The sequence below is a fragment of the Camelus ferus genome, chromosome 33 (genome assembly GCF_009834535.1).
Source record: "Camelus ferus isolate YT-003-E chromosome 33, BCGSAC_Cfer_1.0, whole genome shotgun sequence".
NCBI classification, from domain to species: Eukaryota; Metazoa; Chordata; class Mammalia; order Artiodactyla; family Camelidae; genus Camelus; species Camelus ferus.
In genome coordinates, this window is record NC_045728.1 from 19,177,007 (window position 1) to 19,195,138 (window position 18,132).

Consider the following 18,132-nt stretch of genomic DNA (forward strand, 5'->3'; position numbering starts at 1 on the left):
CCAATGCCCTGTAACTTTCTCAATATAAAACCTCAGTATAGAAATTTCTCAGTCACATGCCCCTTTGTGCAGCAGCCCAGGGCTGAAGCATGCCTGGGAGCTGAGGTCCATCCAAGGCGGTCATTCAAGGTTCTGAACGCAGCCTCTACTCTCTGTAACAGACCCTTCACTCTGGCCATCTTATGTAGTCTCAGTATTTCGGTGATCATCTTTAAGTAGATGACTTCCAAATATACTCCTCCATCCCTGTTTCAAGGTTTTCCAGTCCCACATTTTCCACTTTTGCTGAATATCTCCATGTGGATAAACTGCAGGAACCTCCAACTCTTTATGTATAAAACTGAGCTCCTGATCTTTTTATAAACCAGATGCTTCTCCCATTATCAAAGAGACCATGTCTCCTTTCAAACACTTCTCTTGAAACCTTGCATCATCTTTGCGCCTCTTTGTTTCCTAACCCTCATATCATGCAATGAGTTACCCAGTCAAGCCAATATCTCTGGACTCAAACCCTCTTTTCTATTCCCACTCCCCCTGGTTCAGTTCAGGTCCTCCTTCCCCTTTGTCCTGCATCGGCATTCCAACACAGTGATGTCCTTGCCCCCATCCTCGCCCTTCTCTTCCTTATCTGCTGCTGCCAGAATCATCACCTTAATGTTCAGCTCCAGCTTTACTGCTGTCATTTTTAAGATCTGTATTGACCCCTCACTGCTTACACAGGGGAGTCCTGATTCTTCATTTATAGCCAGGGCTCAGCCTTATTCACTCTACATGTATTGTGCACTACCCCAGTGTTTTTCAATCTTTTTTATTATTGTCCCTGCAAGGGGCCTTTTAAAGTATTTTATTGTTTCCTTAATCATCCATCTCATGAAAATCTAATGCCGTGGATATGCTGTGTATCTGTTTATGTACTGTGTGTATGTCTGTATTTCATTTAACATGAAATGCTTTTACCCGCCAAGAACCAAAGTTTCCTCCACTAGAGGCAATATTACCCCTATTTGGAATGCATACTCTAGCTTAAACACATCGTTTACCAATCCCTGAAGATCCCCTGTATTTTCTAGCATCCAAGATTTTACTCACTTGGCCATTAGTCAGAGGAGTTGAGGGATTAGGAGAAGATTCCTAGAGTGTACTTCTGCTGTTCAACGCACTGTTTCCCTGGCCTAGAATAGACTCCCACATCTCTTCTCGCTACCCTCCATTTCTTCCTGTTGAAATCTGACCCCTCATGTTGCAACGCAAATACCATTTCCTTCCCCTGAACCACTCAGCTGGAACTAACTTCTTCCTTCTGTGCTCTAGAACTTTTTTCATACTTTGATTATGTTATGCTATAGTCATTTTTCTATTTGTGTTATCTCCTCCACTGTATGATAAACTTCCTAAAGACAAGGACTATCTTTTTCAGTGCTTTCATATAGGAGGCATTATCATATGTTAGTTGAAGCCAATTCACTGATACACCAGGAACAAGATAAGAGCCTCCCAGTGCCGACATTAAAAAGTTCCATATGTAACGCCATTTGCAGCAACGTGGATGGCCTTGGAGAATGGCATTCTAAGTGAAGTGAGCCGGAAAGAGAAAGAAAAATACAGTATGGTAGCACTCATACATGGAATCTAAAAAAAAAAGAAAAAAAAAAGAAAAATGAATTTATATATAAAAGGGAAACAGACTCACAGACATAGACTACAGACTTGTGGTTGCCATTGGGGGGAGGCGGGTGGGAAAGATTAAACTGGGAGCTGGAGATTTGCAGATACTGACTGGTACATATAAAATAGATAAAACAAGTTTATCCTGTATACCACAGGGAAATACATTCAATATCTTGTAGTAGCTCATGGTGAAAAAGAACATGAAAATGAACGTATGTATATTCATGTATGACTGAAGCATTGTGCTGTACACCAGAAATTGACACAGCATTGCAAACTGACTATACTTCAATTTAAAAAAAAGTTCCATATGTATGCTGAATAAATGAACACACTAAAAAACAGGAAAGAATAAACATCATATATACGAGACACTCCTAAACCATCATTAATGCAGAGATTACTTATAAAGAAGTTCTGTGTGTTGTACAACATTGTTGAACTGAATTGGTTCTTGCTTTATAGAAATAACAAACAGACACCCACGGAAAGTTATTTGAATGGCTACCTGCCTAGACGTGTCTTAAATAACTGTGATCAAGATGAGTAGTGAATCCAGAGGCCAAAACATAAATTGCCATTTTTGACACATGTTTTTGTTATAGATGCAAAATCTTTATTGGGCTTATTTGCCATTAAAAGCGATGATACCCGTGGACGTACATTTTAGATGTTAGTAACCATCACCACTACATAAGAAGTGACCAAATTGAGGCTATGGGGCAAGAAAGTTGATCTGACGAAGTTATTTTTGCATGTGGAATGAAGCCAAAAGAAACAAAATGTTTTCTGAAAAAGTCTTGATAACTTTTTAAATGTGTATATGTGAATGTATTTAGAAATTCCCATCACATCTTGGAATAACACTTTCTAGGAAAACTATTTCCGTGGTTTCATAGGATTACATTTTGCTTTAGTCACAGGATTAAGTGTTTTAAAGTGGCACTTTTATTACATCTCTGAAACAGTTTATTAAGATTAGCAAATCTTACAGAAAACTAGTTTTCCATCCTTTGGGCATCTCTTCTCTTAAAATACCATAAACGGTTTTGTGTTTGTTTGATTTTTCTCAAGTCTGAGCATGACTTTTGTGGGACAGTGAGTTGGGGGCACCTGAGGGATGGGAGACTCAGCAAAGAATTCATTTCCAAGGATACAGTAAATTCAGCCTTGGGGCGGATCTGCCCACAGCCAGCTGTATCATGACTTCAGCTCTTCCAGGTCTTCTAAGCATAATTCTATTTCCTATAGGCTCTTTATTGAAAAGAAGGATTCGTCGTGAAACTCTCCTTTTCACTCCTTCTACTAGTCAGACTCAAGTTTTGAGAGCAAACAGCAACAGCCAAAACAAATACGCTGGAACCAACACTTAAGCCTTGGCCTCACTTAGGGCCAGAATGACGTAGGGTTGTTGGTTTAACAAGTCCGATAGGGGGTGGGGGAGGGGAGGGAGGGGGCGTGGAAGGGCCCGCCCCTTGGAATGGGATTGGTTCCCTTTTTCCCTTCAGCCATTCATTTTGCTTCTTGGTTGGATAGGTTGAGAGAAGTATGTCATTAAGGTGTTGTCAAAATCAGCCCGGTAGATGTGGGCCGTTCCCTAGGTTTGTGGTTTTAGATTTTCAAAGGGGCGGACTTATCATTGGTTAATGGATCAAGTTCCCGAAACTGGGCTTCTACAGCTTGAAAAATGTCACTGTAACAGGAGGCGCCAAGGGGCTTAAGTGTAATTCACACAGTAGAGAAAATGACGAAAATCCCTCAGGGGTTTGATTTCAGTTTCTTAAATGATGAAGAAGCCAGGAAGATCCTTCAGGTGCTGGAAAGAAATGAGGAGCTCCAGAGGGCAGAGAAGGACAGGATCAGGTACAGAGCTGACGCCTTTCCCCCTGGGTCGGGTCCGCAGTGGCGGGCGTCCGCGGCGCCCCCGGAGCAGGGAGCGCGCGGAGGGAGGCGCAGAGCTTTCCCGCGGCACCTGCGCGGGGCTGGGGGACTCTTCAGTGAGTCTGGCTCTTAAGGACTTCGGGAGGCCTGGCTGGGGTTCCTTCCAGACACCGCGTTCCAGGCCGGCTTGCCCGCGAGCTCTGGTCGCGCTGGGTGGGGAGCGCCCCTGCCACTGCCGCGGGGGCGCGTTCCTCGTGAAGTTTCTCTCCAGTGGGTCCTGCGGCAGCTGCCCCGGCCCCGGCCGGGACACGAGGGCGGCGATCGGCCGCAGTGGGTCCAGGCTGGGTGGCGGCGCGCTCAGGTGGCTCCCCAGACGTCGCGCGCTTGGGCCAGGCCGGCGGGTGAAATGGGGCAGGGAGCGCAGTCCTGGCCCGCGCGCACCCACGTGCTCAGAGGCCTCCGGCCGGTCCACCCTCACCCAGTGCACTCCCTCTCTGCCCCAGAGACACCTCTCCACCCCACGCCTGCTGTCAGCGAGGCCCGGGAGAGCTGGCACCTCACTGGCGGTTTAGTGTTTCCCACCGCAAGGGCTGGAGCTCGACGAACTTGCCAAATTGTGTGGAGTGAACCTGGCTGGGACTGGAACGCGTCGGGTGGTTAGAATGTCTGGGTCCCTTTGCGTGTGGTGCTGTGGGTAAGAAGTGGCGGCGGAATTTCGCCTTTGACCTTACTCTGTAGTATTATAGGTGAGGGATCATTACCAGAGAATGAAATCAAGATAATTGCCTGAGATGTCAATTAACCAGTTTTTCTTCTGGGGAAGTTTGGGATCAGTCCTGGAATGAATTAAAGACTTTCTCACCAGTCCTGGAATAAACCCCACTCAAGGCCTTCTCCAGTGGACTGTGGAAGAAATTTCAAGGCGTCACTCTCAGACCAAAAAGTATAGCGTTGATTGGAATTTAGAAAGCCATTTGGTTTGTGGGCAGCTTCTAGGTTTCCACTTCCTTCCAGGCATCCCACTATCCACCTGCACCCCTCGCCTGCCCACCCGCACCCCCCCCCCACCGCACCTGTCTACCCAGATATGTCTCTTCTGGGGAGAAATGAATACCTGAAGTTTGAAGATGTGTATTTCACACAATCATACTCTGCCTTTACTAAAATAGGCTCCATCATTTCCTCAAATGGTGCAAAACTGCCTCAGGAGCACAGTCCACGCCCACACACACCCAGGTGTGTACCCACACGTGTGCACGTGCAGTGTACACAGGCACACCCAGCCTTGGGAAGGAGAGCTTTAGAGCTGCATGCAGTTTGTCTTAACACATCCTCCAGAAGGACTAAGAGGCTGTGGTTGCTCACAATGTGTGTTCTTGGGAGTGTTTCTTGTCTCCGGAGAGGATGGAGCTTCTTAAGTGGATCCAGTATATTTCAGGGGAAATTGAGGGCAGAATTAGTCATTAGTAGGAGGGAGGGAGGCTTCCACTTGGGATGCTGGCAACATACTATGAACTTCTCATGAACTGTAGTTCTTAGAAATAGTAATATCATTTATTTTAATTTTCTTTCCAGGGAATTTTGACTTTTTATATTTGACTTGATGCTTGCCTTATTGTGTAACCCCCCTGGGCTAGGCCTCAGAAGGAAGGCTAAAACACATTTTCTGATTTCGTGGCCCTCATATCCTAACTGGAGCATCAACAGAAGAAGCCATCACGCTAAGACAAAATCAACACTGTTAACTATTAAACAAACTATGAAAAATAATTACCCCATCAATTTAAGAAAATGTCGCCATTAAAATATAAAAATGATTTAAGGAAAGCAGACCCTTGAGCTAAATTACTTCTAGTACTTTATTTTCCCCTGGTTGATTGCTGGGTCCCACTGTCAGATACCTGTCACTAGAGAGCAGTCTCCATGTGACTGTTCTGCTCACCGGCAGGTACTGGCATGAGGAAAAGGCCTGAGATGACATGTCAGCTTGGCTCTTCTGCTCATTTTTGGTCATCATATTTTCCTAATCAAAAATCAGGACAAATGACTTACAATCTGAGAGTATTACTTGGGAGAAAGTGCAGCAGGCTTGTCTGAAAGCCTCTCAGAGGCCTTTATGCTATACTGAGAAGCAGTCTCCAGATCTCTCGCTGGGACAATAAGGGAGGGGGCTAGATGCAGAGGGTTTGAAGGTTTGCTGGTTGGGGCCTGTCTATGATGGCCTGGATCTGTCTGCAAGACAACTCAGAAGACATAGCCTGCAGTTAGAAATACAGTATCAGGCAAGACCAGAGGTGTTCGGAGATGGGTATCAACGACACAAAACTAGTTGAGCTCATCATGCAAGGACCTCTAGGAACGCTCCTGAACACACTGAGCTCTCCCCTGATCCTCCCTCATGGTACCGGACCTCTCTGGCTCCAGCTTACTGGGAAAGTATTTGCATTAAATATTATAATGTTTCCAACATATAAAGAGTGTATTCAAATGTTTAAGAAAAACACCAAGATTCAAATGGATAAATAGGCAGGAGATAGAAATAAATCATTCACTCTAGAAGATACCCAAACAGGAAACAAAACATATTGGAAAATAGAAGAGTAATAAAATAGAAAAGAAAATAGAAGTAACCTCAAGCTCCCATGTTTAAGCTTTAAAAATAACAGAAAAACTGTGGGTGAGGGTTGGAGTGAAATGGACAGATTCTGCATGGTGGCGCTGTAAGTTGAAAATCATCCTTTTGGTGAACAATATGGCAACACCTATAAAGATATGACTTTCCCTTGACCCAGTCGTCCAGTTCTTGGCTATTTCTCACTAGTGGGAGATTGAGGTGGAGAAGATGGCCACACCAACACCTAAAAGTGCTGCCTTTTTATGTAATAATAGTAATTACTGTGATAATAATATAGCTAACATCTATTGGTCCCTTACTGTATCCTAGGCACTGTATTAAACATGTTATATGTATATTCAATTATAATTAATCCTCCCAATAACCTCATTAGGTATACACAATAATTTCCATTTCACAGAGAAAGAAACAATGTAAAAATGTTGAGTGTCTTGTCCAAGTTAAGCAGCAAAGCTAGAATTCAAATCCAGACCCATCTCAAAATTACTTCACCCACCATTGAACAGTCCTTGCAACGGTCCCTTGGATAAGTATTGTTAATGACTTTGCACAGAAGAGAAACTGAAATCTAGCAAGGTTAAGGAGCTTGCCCAAAGTCACATAGCTCATAAGTGGCAGAGCTAGAATTTGAACCCACATCCATCTGGCTCTAAAACCTATATTCTTTCCACTATACCATATTTTTCCCTGAGGAAACAATTTAATAGAGGAAAAACAAGACATATACTCCTGGGTATTGCGGTATTGCCTTGAATAGCAAAATAGTGGGAAATCAAATCTGAGTAAGAATGGAGTCATTACAAAGGACCATTATGAAGACATCATTATGTCCCATCCAGTAGGATATTTTAGTTCTGTATTTCTGACTACCTTGGTTGTTTTGTAGACACCTCAAGCTTATCATGGATGCAATGGGGGAAAACTGTATGAGGCATTATTCTGTGAAAAAGCAGCACACAAAATAGTACCTAGGTTATTATTTCAGTTTCTTCAGGGCATCTGGGCATGCGCACAGCAACTAGAAGTGAAAAAGCAAAAATCTATGCTTCTCCTTTCCATGAACCGCTAAGGCCTTCCGCAGCTCCTGGCCCATGGTGAGCATCCAGTGAATGTTTGCTGAAAGGCATGAGCTTGCCCTGACAGCTGGGGGCTGGGCTCTGCTGCCCACAAGCTGGACATCACCAGGAGAGGAAGTCAGACCTGGGGGTAGGGACGCATGGTAGCCTGGGCAGGAATGCTGGGCACATGCCACCTCCTGAGGCTCTAGGAAGGCAGATGAGGGGACGGGTGTAGGGTTTCATGGCTTAGAGGAGAGGGACACCACAGATGCAAGGTGCCCGCCTGTATGGGCCCCCTGTAAGTACTAGATGGAGGAATTAATGGTCTGCACTGGCTGGAGTCAGAGGCTTCCGCAGCCCCTAGTTTCTGTCCCCACTTCTCAATCTCTTTTTTTTTCCACCTTCTTCTCAGTCCCCAATACCCTCCTCCCAGCCAAACAGGATTTCTCCCTCCTTTGAACCCTGTAACTCACTATAATCTCTATGTTACATTTACCCTCTTTTGTCCTGTGAGTCTGGGATCTGAGCTGCAGAAGTACTTGGAAAGTCAGTTAATTATGACTAAATTCCCCATCTGTCAGTTACGGAAAGGAATTTTCCTGGAAGTGTTTACTTGGGTGTGACTTCTCAGGCCTCGCACAGTCGGTAGCTCTAGCTGCGGTGAAGAAGAATGGCTAAGAGTTTGAATCACAACTTATTGGTGGGTGAAAAATTCACCCATACTTCTCTGACACCTTGGAGGAAATACGTATGTGGGCGCGCATGTGTGTATGTGTGTTTGTATACATATATTCACAAATACTATAAATAAATAGATAGTATAAAATCTGAAAAGCATCTTCCTTTCTACAAGTCTTTGAAAAACACAGCTACCTACCTGTCACCCCCACCACCCCATCTCATAAATGTAACCGAAATAGAAGGTGCGAAGAAATTATGTCAACTAGTCGGCCACAGAAGTGACACCAATACATCCAAAAATGCTTATTTTTCCTGTTGCAGAAAATTCATAAAGTGTATGATGTCACAGCACCCGGTGTAATCAAGCTGAAAAATGGCATGCCTGGATTTTGACTATCTTTGCTCAGTGACAAGATTGCAGCCCCGGAAAGTTTTCCAGAGCTTAGCTGTTTTGATTTACACTAGTGTCCTTGAGCTGCGGCTTGGTGCTGAGGGGCACTGTGTACATCAGGGTGGCGAAGTGGGGGTGGAAGCTGCAGCACCCTGTGGAGATTAAAAGCCAGATGCGCAAATCTCCTGCCTCTCCGAGGCTTTCTGTCTGCCCTCTCCTCTCCTAGTTGGTAAATCTGCCTCTGGCTAGGATAGCCTCTCCAGAAACATCAGGCGCCTGTTAATTGGGCATTTGCTATGGGCCAGACACTGTGCTGGCCCTGAGAATACAGCATAGAAATTCTGTCCCAAATGGCTTCAGTTTATGAAAGTTTTTGGTTGGTGTCTACACCCTATAAGATGAAGAATTCAAGTAAGTGTAGCTTGCCCTCAGGGAGCCCTGTGTGGCTGGGGAAGGGACCCTGAGAACTGCCTGGAGGTCACCTGCACTTTTGATAACATCCAGTTGAGTTAATTCCCTTAAACCAAGGGGAGTGCTTTCTCTCAGACACACTCTCCTGTCTAGTTACTGTTTTGATTGGTCTCCAGGGGCAGGGCACGTGTAATTACTGTAATGTTGCAGTTCCACATCCCAAGGCTGGGGAGCAGTGTTCTTAGAGTAATTCTTTGTGACATTATTACTCTTTTAGCTTTTAAAGTCTTTCATGTCTGTTCGTTTTATCCTCATCCTAATCTGATAAAGCAGGTATTTTTTTAAAATCTTTTTCAAAGGCGAATAGCAACAGTAATAATAGCTTACATTCGTTGAGCATCTGCCCTGTGCCAAACTCTTCATGTGCATTACCTCATTTAATTATTTCCCACAACAACTTAATGAATTAAGAGAGACTTTTAATCTGCATCCTACAGAAGAAATTTAGAGGGATAGGTAACCTGACTGAGTGGATACTGCTAGGGGACTGGTGAACTCCGTCATCACTTAATCACTGCGCAGCTCTGTCTCCTACAATGAAGTTAAAGTGCCTACCCGCCCATTGCCCACCCAGCCTGTAACAGAGCGAGCACTGACATCTGTTTACCTTAAAGCTCTTGCTATTCACTGACCACGAAAATAAAGCACATGCACTTCTAGGGAGTCATATGCCCAACTAAAAGTTAGGGATGTTATTATTAAGGAAAAGGATCTAATGGATATTGGGAGACCACTATAGGAAAAATTGCAGGTAACTGCTTTTGTTTTTAAAGAGGCATATATGAGGGGGAGGGTACAGCTCAGTGGTAGAGCGCATGCTTAGCATGCACAAGGCCCCGGGTTCAATCCCCAGTAGCTCCATTAAATAAATAAATAAGCCTAATTACCTCCCCCTGAAAAAAATTTTTTTTTAATTTTTAAAAAAATAAAATTAAAATTAAAAAATAAAGAGGCGTGTATGCATTTTGTAAGGCTATACTCCAAACTGTTAAGATGGTTGTCTCCTGGATGTGGTATTTAAAGGCACAGTAACCATTTCAGTATTATTTTCTTAAAATTGCCATAGACTATTTTTAAAATAATGACTATTTCTTTTGATCATAAACACAAGCAAAATGACTATTTGTTTCCCTTCATAGATATGACTTCTCAAATACTTGTTTTAAAAAATATCTGAATGTTTTCCCGCTCTTTTCTTCATAACATTTTCTAACGTTAATGTATTCATGGGGAAGTTGGTTTCAGAACATCAGTCTCAAGTTCCTTGTGGTCAAGGATTGTGTTAGGGATGGAAAGCCTCACACATCTAGTAGGTACTCAGTTCCTAATTAAGTGGACCTTAACTTACTTCCGTGAGGGTGTACAAAGCAAGGAAGGACAGATCTAGGGAAACCACGTGACGGACAAGGTCAGGTTAAGGTTAGTCAGAAGATACTTTCCTTCCTGTTAGTACACTTGGGTTTGAAAACTGAGAACCAGCTGGCTAACCTGAGAACCTGACGTGATTCAGGTCTGCTTTTCTGCAGTCAATAACTGCACAGGTCATAAAATTGAGAGCCCAGGGCTCACTTCACTCCCCTTCTCAGGAATGTTTCCTTGTTTGCTTTGCCCCTGGTCCTGTTTACAGGTTGTACTCAAAATACCAACTTGGCATATCACAGGAGCCAGCTTCCCCCTTCCTCTGTGTGTTAGGCTTTCCAATGATGAGAGAGGAATTTAGAGGCTGCTGTGACCACCAGACTCCCCACTTCCCAAAGAAACGTTGTGGGGTTTTATGTTTAAATCAAGTTTGCCTTAGTTTCGGCTTTAAAACAGTGCATGTCGTGGCAGTTGAAGGAGGGAGGGGACTGGCGGGGTGAGGAGAGAGTAACTTGGCAACCACTGCTCTGTTCTCCAGATCTGTTCTCCAGGTCAAAAGATCTGCCTCCAGGTGTCAGGAAGGGCCATGCTCCCTCTGAAGGCACTTGGGAAGAACAGGTTCCAGGCCTCTCCCAACTTCCGGTGGTTCCTGGGCACATGGTAGTGTGACTTCAGTCTTCACGAGGCATCCTTCCTGTGTGCATTTCTGCCACTGGTCTACAAATTTTGCCCTTTTCATAAGGACACTAATCATACTGAATCAGAACCCATCCTCATGTCCTCACTTTAACTTGTTTACCTCTGTAAAGTCCCCAACTCCAAATAAGGTCATACTCGGAGGCACTGGGGATTAGGACTCCAACATATCTTTCTTGGAGGACACAATTTAACACATAACAGTAAAGCTGATCGACATTTTTAAATAATTGACTGTAAACCGCTATAACAGGAGTCTCTATATTTACTACTCTTCTACATTTCATGATTACAAATGATCTGTTTATACCTTTGCCCATTTGTATTTCAGACTTTATGTTCAGAATGCTTCTTGTCACAAATAACAGATCTAATCATGGCTTTAACAAATTGGGAATACATTTTTCTGACATGACAAGACATTTGGTGAAGCACAAGGGATTTTTAGGGCAATGAAAGTATTCTGTAGGATACTATAGTGGTGGCTACATGTCATGATGCATTTGTCAAAACCCATAGAATGTACAACATTAAGAGTGAGCCCTAATGTAAATTATGGGCTTTGGTTGATAATAATGTGCCCATGTTGGTTCATCGATTGTACCAAATATGCCGCATTGATGAGGGATGTGGAGGGTAGGTGAGTATGTATGTGTGGGTAGGGAGGGCTGTGTGTGAACTCTCTATTTTCTGCTCAGTTCTGCCGTGAACCTGAAACTCCTCTAAAAAAGTAAAGTCTATTGAAAGAAAAAAGAAAAAAAATGAAAAGGCAAGCTTCAGACTGGAAGAAAATATTCACAAATCATTTGCTTAACAAAAGATTTTGTAAAGAACTACAACTCAAAAAAAAAATGACACTTGGATGTAGGCAGTTGCTGGCTGGGTTAGTGGTTTAGGGTGTCAGGATGCAGCAATGAAAGATGGCTGCAGCTGCTCCAAACATCACATCCATGTTCAAGGCAGGAAGAGAGGCGAGAGGGTGGAGCCAACTGCATCTATCCCTTTTATTATAGAAATAAAAGCTTAACAACTGCTGTCCTCGCCTATTTCCTCTTATGTCTCACTGACAGACCCAGGTCATAAGGCCACCCTTTGCTGCAAGGGTATTGAGAAATCAGATAATAGAATTCAAATGTTGGGCTTAAATTATTCATGATCCATCCCCTGGGACTGCACACTTTGATGCCCACAACAAAACCAGAAAAGAGGGCAACTAGGGAGAATGGATTCTAGATGGCAAACAGACTTTCTGACACAGAGTCTCGGTGTGGTGTTCTCTTATTGCTTTGTATGTTTCTCTGTACACCAAGGAAATTGACTTTTGTCCTATTTATTACAAATATATTCCTCAGTTTTCAGTTTGCACTTAACTTCTATTCACCTGAGAATAGAGTTTGTTTTTCTTTTTCATTTTAATATAATGAAATGTACCGAGTTTTCTTTTTGTTTTTAAGATGAGAAAGGACTCCCATTTAGAAATTAGGTTAACATTTACCTCTAGTCTTTAAAATCTTTTTTAAAATTTAACTTTTCATTAGATCCGATGTATATTTTGCCTATAAGGTAGGATAATTATGTAAGTTGATTTTTTTTTTCCCCCAAGTAGCTAGAAATTGTCCTGGAACCACTTATTTTCATCTGCTGCCGGGGTCCATGATTATTCCTTTTAGAGAAAGGGCTGTGGAACAGCCAGACTATACCACCACCAACAAGGAGCTGATGAGGCAGACCCTCCAGCATCAGCTTTCACGAAACTTAAGAAGGAAATTGCAGGGAAAAGGCTTTTGTACAGAGAAGAGTGGTTGTCTGTTATACATATGTTAGTGCACATAGATTGTGGATCGTGTTTCAGTTTCCTTCCTCTTCCCATCTTCGATGCCAGGTAGCAAATCCAGCTGAGGGTAGACCGTTCATCTTGAGATCTCCCCGTCAAGTAACCTGATTGTCTTTTAGATTTGGTTCTTCGCCTGGTCAAATCAATACACTGCTAGGGTGGTATACATTTTTAACTTCTAGCAAAACCAATTTGCTTTAAAAATTTCTTAGTCACAAGGATAAGCGATGAACAGAATTACTAGACAAACCAGCAAACAAAATTAAAACCACGCATGTTGTGGACTTAATGTTTACCGCTCCCAGGGGAACAGGTAAGCCGCTTCAAGGGGATCATTGCTTATCACTCAGGGTCCCACCAGGAAAACATAAATTACTAGGTGTTTAAAACAGAGCGTAGTGCAGTGAATTGGTTACATGGGTGATAAAAAGAGGGAGAGAAACCGATCAGGGGACAGCGAGGCAACTGGAGATGGGAGATCGGTGGATAGGCAGCTACAGGAAGCCTGGAGGCAGGGGAGTGCTGGTAACTGACTCTCCTGGAGAAAAAGCCTTGATTTGCAGCATTGGCCAATCTTAAGTGAGCAACAGTTTAACAAGCAGCTCACAACGTTCCTGAATATTTACATATTCTGCTCTTGTAAACCAGTGCCAGCCAGCTCGAACACACCACTGGTTAGAGAGAAAGGGAGAGCAGGTGGTGTTATCCAAGCCCTACTGCCTAGGATCCCCCAAGAGGAACTGGGACCGTGGCCTGCCTGTACTGGGATTTAGAGACCTGGGAGAGATAGTCACTGCCAGAAGCTCTGTATGAGGCAGAGGGAGGAGGAGAAGCACCCTGACTTCTCCCTTCTCACGCTCCAGTGTCCTGCCAGCGCCCGGCTGAAGCCAGCTGGAAGCAGCGAACTGGCTTACGGGTGGGCGTCAGCTCCCAGTAGCATGGAGCACAACAGGGAAAGGACAGTTTCTTGTCCTCTTGTCCTCTTCTGTCATCCTTTAGAGACTGCTTTTTCTCACTGCCCAGTCTTCTGTTGCTGAGGCTTTGCTTCCCTGCCAGAAAATTCTCATGAGTTTTTTTTCCATTTATCCTGTACTATTTACTGTTCATGCCCACTCTGCTCTGTTGTTACCCCAAAAGGGGAAGGGAAAAGACCCCAGTTCTTATCTTACCTGAAAGATAAGAATACAGTCGAGAGACACAGTGCATTGTGCAGCGAAAGATTTTGAAGGATTTATTTAGGAAAGGATTTATTAGGAAAGGAAAAGTACACCTTCAAGAACGGGAGGAAAAGCAGTGGCCTTTGTTTGTCCCTCCTTTAATCCCCTCGCTTAAAGGTGGTCTTTTGATTGATTGACAGTTCTTGACCCTGGAATGCTCAGTCGTGTTTGCCCCCTGTGCGCATGTCCTTACCCATGGCGTACCCAGAAAAGCCCACGGTGGGGGCTAAACCCCAATGTTAATTATAACACGATAAGCATCAGCCCACGTCTGGTTAGTTTCTCGCTACTGCACAGTTGCGTCTGTAGGGTTCTAACTGATTCCTTGCTGGCACGTGTTTAGAGGAAGTAAAGCCCCTTTATGCTGGAAGCGGGCATAACACCATCTTCCAGACCATGCTCCCTCCCCTCCACCCATCTGCCCGGTGCCCCCACTTATCTGACTACCTAACACTTTTACAGTTTCTGTCTCTTTCTTCTGCACCTTTTGGGAGTTGTCCTGTTCTGCTCTTGCTTTCTATGCTGCGGCTTCTCCCCTTCTTTCTGGATGGCCTTCCTATGCCATGGTCTGTCTCCATCACTCCTGGGTGGGTCAGGGTCTTTGGGTGGAGACGAAGAGTCTCACTCAGGGCACCTTAAATAGAGAGGGCTTTGCAGAAAGGTTACATGTAGGCTGGAATTTAAAGGCCTTCTTGGGGAACCAAGACCAGTCTAAGGACCAGCTACTCTGCTTGCCTGTCACAGTCCTCACTGTCCTTCTAGGATGCATTTGATTCCCTGGCCTCTTGCTGCTGCATTTTCCAACTGGCCGACTCCACATTCTCTGTCCAGATTCCAATGCTCACGGCCATTATGCCGGGTCACCTGATGCATCTCTAGCCAGTCTGTGAATGGGCTGCCCTAGGATCAGGCATCCAATCTGTAGCACCTCCTGAGGGAAACTTACTGGTGGATTTTCTAAGCAGGGGCTGTGGACCACCCAGATCAGCTCAAGGTGACATACTGTTGGCATGGCAATCACTGAGAGTCACCTTAACAGGAGGAGACGGTACTTTTATCCGTACTCACCCTGCTTCTCCTCTCTGTATGTCTACCTGTGCCCTAAGATACATTTGATGTGACTGCCTGGCTTCCGTGATGACAAGTCTTGGGCTGCAGTTTCTGCCAAGACCGAGATTCTCAACCCTGGCTGAAATGACAGCCACCTGGAGAACTCTCAGAACGCCCCATGTCGTGCCCCACCCTGACGTTCCAGCTGAATGGGTCTCTGATCAGGCTGGGCATGGGTGTTTTTTAAGACTCCCAGATGACTCTAATATGCGGTAAGGGATCCTGTCCTGGCTTCCTGGGCATTGGGTCGTGACTTCACCTGTCACATCTTTTCTACATGACACTCCTTTACCTGAGTTGAGGGACCTTTGATTTCTCAGGAAATCCTGTGGTTTGGGAAGGGAGAGCCTGGAGTCCTAGTAAAGGACAGTTGAGAAGGCTATGCCTGGCACAAATGTAACATGTCTTGTTTCTAGTACTTTCCCACTTGGAGGTGGCTTGGCAGGATCAAAAGGACCTTCTGCCCTTGGAGCTGTTTAGTCGGACAAGTGGAAGAATTGCTTTTCATGTTTTGTTGTTTTTGTTTTGTTTTACTGCCCACTAAGTGTGGTTCCACATAAGCAGAGATGCTATAAATATCCAGGAGGTGATTCGATCCTGGCTTTGAACTCGCTTCCTTGAACCAAACCCTGGTTATTCACATTGGCTGTTGAGTGCTCATATTTGATGTGAGAAAATAGGGCATGGCTAAAGATGGACAACGTGGAAACCTGAAGAGTTTCTGAAAGGGTAATGCAGCCTGGATTCGCTACAAACTGGTCAAAAGAAAGAGAAGGAGTTAGAACTGTGTCTTCGCTGATTGTTATTATTCGGGAATATGTGACTGGTGACTTTTGAAATGTCTGCCGTACTTTAAAGCTTACCATGTTCACTGGATCTTCTCGAATATCCTTTAATGTAGAAAGAGCAGATATTATGATCCTTACTTTCCCAGATGAGGTATCATTATCCTTATGTCTCTCTTTTCTCAAAATGCCTCAAGACCATAGTAACGCCAGGAGCGAGTGTGAGACTAACGCAGGACTCTTTCCCAGGTGGCACTTGTACAGCGTGTCCTGTGGCTCTGCAGGTGAACCGATCCAGAGACAAGATGATGGAGGCGTGTGGCAATGTGCGGATTGGAAGGGACGCTAATTCCTTAGCTTAAGGGAGTTGAATAGCAGTTGAGAGGACGTGGGAATGGCGATCACAGATTGCTATGATGCATGGGGGTCAGCTTGAGACCCCCTGTGATCTCCATCAGCTCAGCCCCCACAGCCACACCAAATCGGCTCACAGGCCAGGAGAGACCCAAAGGCTGCCCATGGGACCCAGCTTCGTGACAAGACCCCCCTTTCCTGCTGCTGACCACTTGCTGTTCTTCAGCCCCTCACTGAGCCTCGCAGAGGTGCTGCTGGGATACAGGCAGGAGCGACCCGGGGACGGAGGGGTCCTGCAGGCAGAGTCCGCAAAGCCTCCGGGGTGGCCTCAGGAGAATCCCGGGGGTCTTAATTAAATCCCCTCAACAGCCAGCATTTTGATGTAAATTGTGTCAGAGCCCAGACTACAGCAATGTAGGTTTTTTGTTTTCATTTTTAAGCTTTTAAACTGCAGGACTTTTTACAGCCTATTTTAAACATTTCTGTCATGTGTTTTATGTGTGGTCCTCTTCCTTTCTTCCGGATGCCATAAGGTAGATAAGCATGACTTTTGGATCATCACACTTGAGAGCTGGTCTTGTTACAAAGTCCAGACTCCTCCTGCTCTTCGCATAACAGACCAGTAAATCGGGAGATGAGGTGTCGGGGGCAAAGAATAGCAACTTTATTCAGAAAGCCAGCAGACCGAGGGGATGGCAGACTGATGTCCTGGAGAACCATCCTACCCAAGTCAGAATTCAGGCTCCTTTTATACTAAAAAGGGGAGGGGGTGTGCTTGGTTGTTGCAAACTTCTTGGTGACGGAATCTTTTGTTCTTGCAGCTGTCCACGTGGGTCAGGTCATGGTTTCCCTGTAAATCCTCCAACAAACAAGTGTTATTTTCTTTTCTGCAACTTCTTATCTTTAGCTGAATGGAAAAGTGTTAATATCCTTAAAGGTCAGAGCCTTGAGAATAGGCTCTCCTGTAGATTTCAGCCTAAAGGCAACACTGTTTTATGAAAGGTGCAGAACTAGCAAGACTGAGCCTAGGAAACAGGGCACAGGGTTAAAGCCAAAGGATCAGATCTAATATGGAGTCAGATTTGTTCTTTTCTGTAACAGTCGGAGTCTCTGAAGCCCTGCATTAGCACTTGAGGCTGCACTTTGCAGCCCCCTTCAGGATCACCGCAGGCCAAATGGGAACGCCGTCTGTTGGAAGTCGTCCCCTAGTAGTGGGTGTTGGGTGCTTCACTCCTTACGGTAGACACAGCGCTGTGGCTTGGCAGGGGGACTGAGGACCGTGGTCTTCCCCGTGGGGGCGTCTGTTATGCAGGATCTGGCCACCCTCCGCGTGGCCTGCTTGCTGGTGACTTCTTCCTCAAGGACCTCAGTTTCTTCCCTATTCCCAGCAACCCCCCCACCTTGCACCCCACCGAACACGTTCTTAGTTGTAGGTTAGGCTACGGCAACGGCTCCACCAAAGACAACAGGAAAGGCCGGTAAATTAGGTCACATCTGTCCACAGCTGTTTAATTGCCTTGCCACTGCCATCCGGGCAACACTCTTCAGAAGGTTTATGAGTAACATGTTCCCTCCAGGGTAGCTGTCTCCACCTTCGGAGCCGCACGGACCCCACCCTCACCTAGCTCTGCCTGGCCCTTGGTACACCCAGTTCCACTGAGCTCTGGCTTCCGCCTCTTCCCCAGCTTTTTTCATGTACCCGGTGTGACAACTTGTAACATCTTGCTCTGGGACTCCCAGAGCCTTAAGCAGCAGTTCAAGGGAAACAAAATGATACATAAATGTAAACGTTTTATTACAAACAATTTTCACGGGTCTAAAAGCCAACTAACAGTGTGGTAAATGTCACAATTTCCAAAGAGTGCTGCAAACCAATTCTAGTTTCATCATCCAAGTGATGACAATACTTTTCTTAGCTCCTCTGAGCTTCATGGCTGAGGTGCTGCAGGCCCTTCTGGGTGGCAGCCCCTAAAGATGGAAGATTCTACCCCT

The 18,132-nt window shown here is 45.0% G+C and overlaps 1 protein-coding gene across 3 annotated transcripts in view; it reads left to right on the forward strand.

Moving 5' to 3' along the window:
• The window catches only part of EXPH5 (exophilin 5), an 87,180-nt gene that overhangs the window by 11,816 nt on the left and 57,232 nt on the right, over positions 1–18,132 (forward strand). For 2 of the 3 annotated variants that reach the window (XM_006174889.3, XM_032472709.1), the window contains exon 1: positions 3,107–3,531. The exons of the other annotated variant lie outside the window; for it this stretch is intronic. In XM_006174889.3, the coding sequence (XP_006174951.2) occupies positions 3,413–3,531 (119 nt within the window). In that variant the 5' untranslated portion in view covers positions 3,107–3,412. Of the gene's footprint in view, positions 1–3,106; positions 3,532–18,132 lie in introns of those variants that run through there. 3 annotated transcript variants of the gene reach the window in all.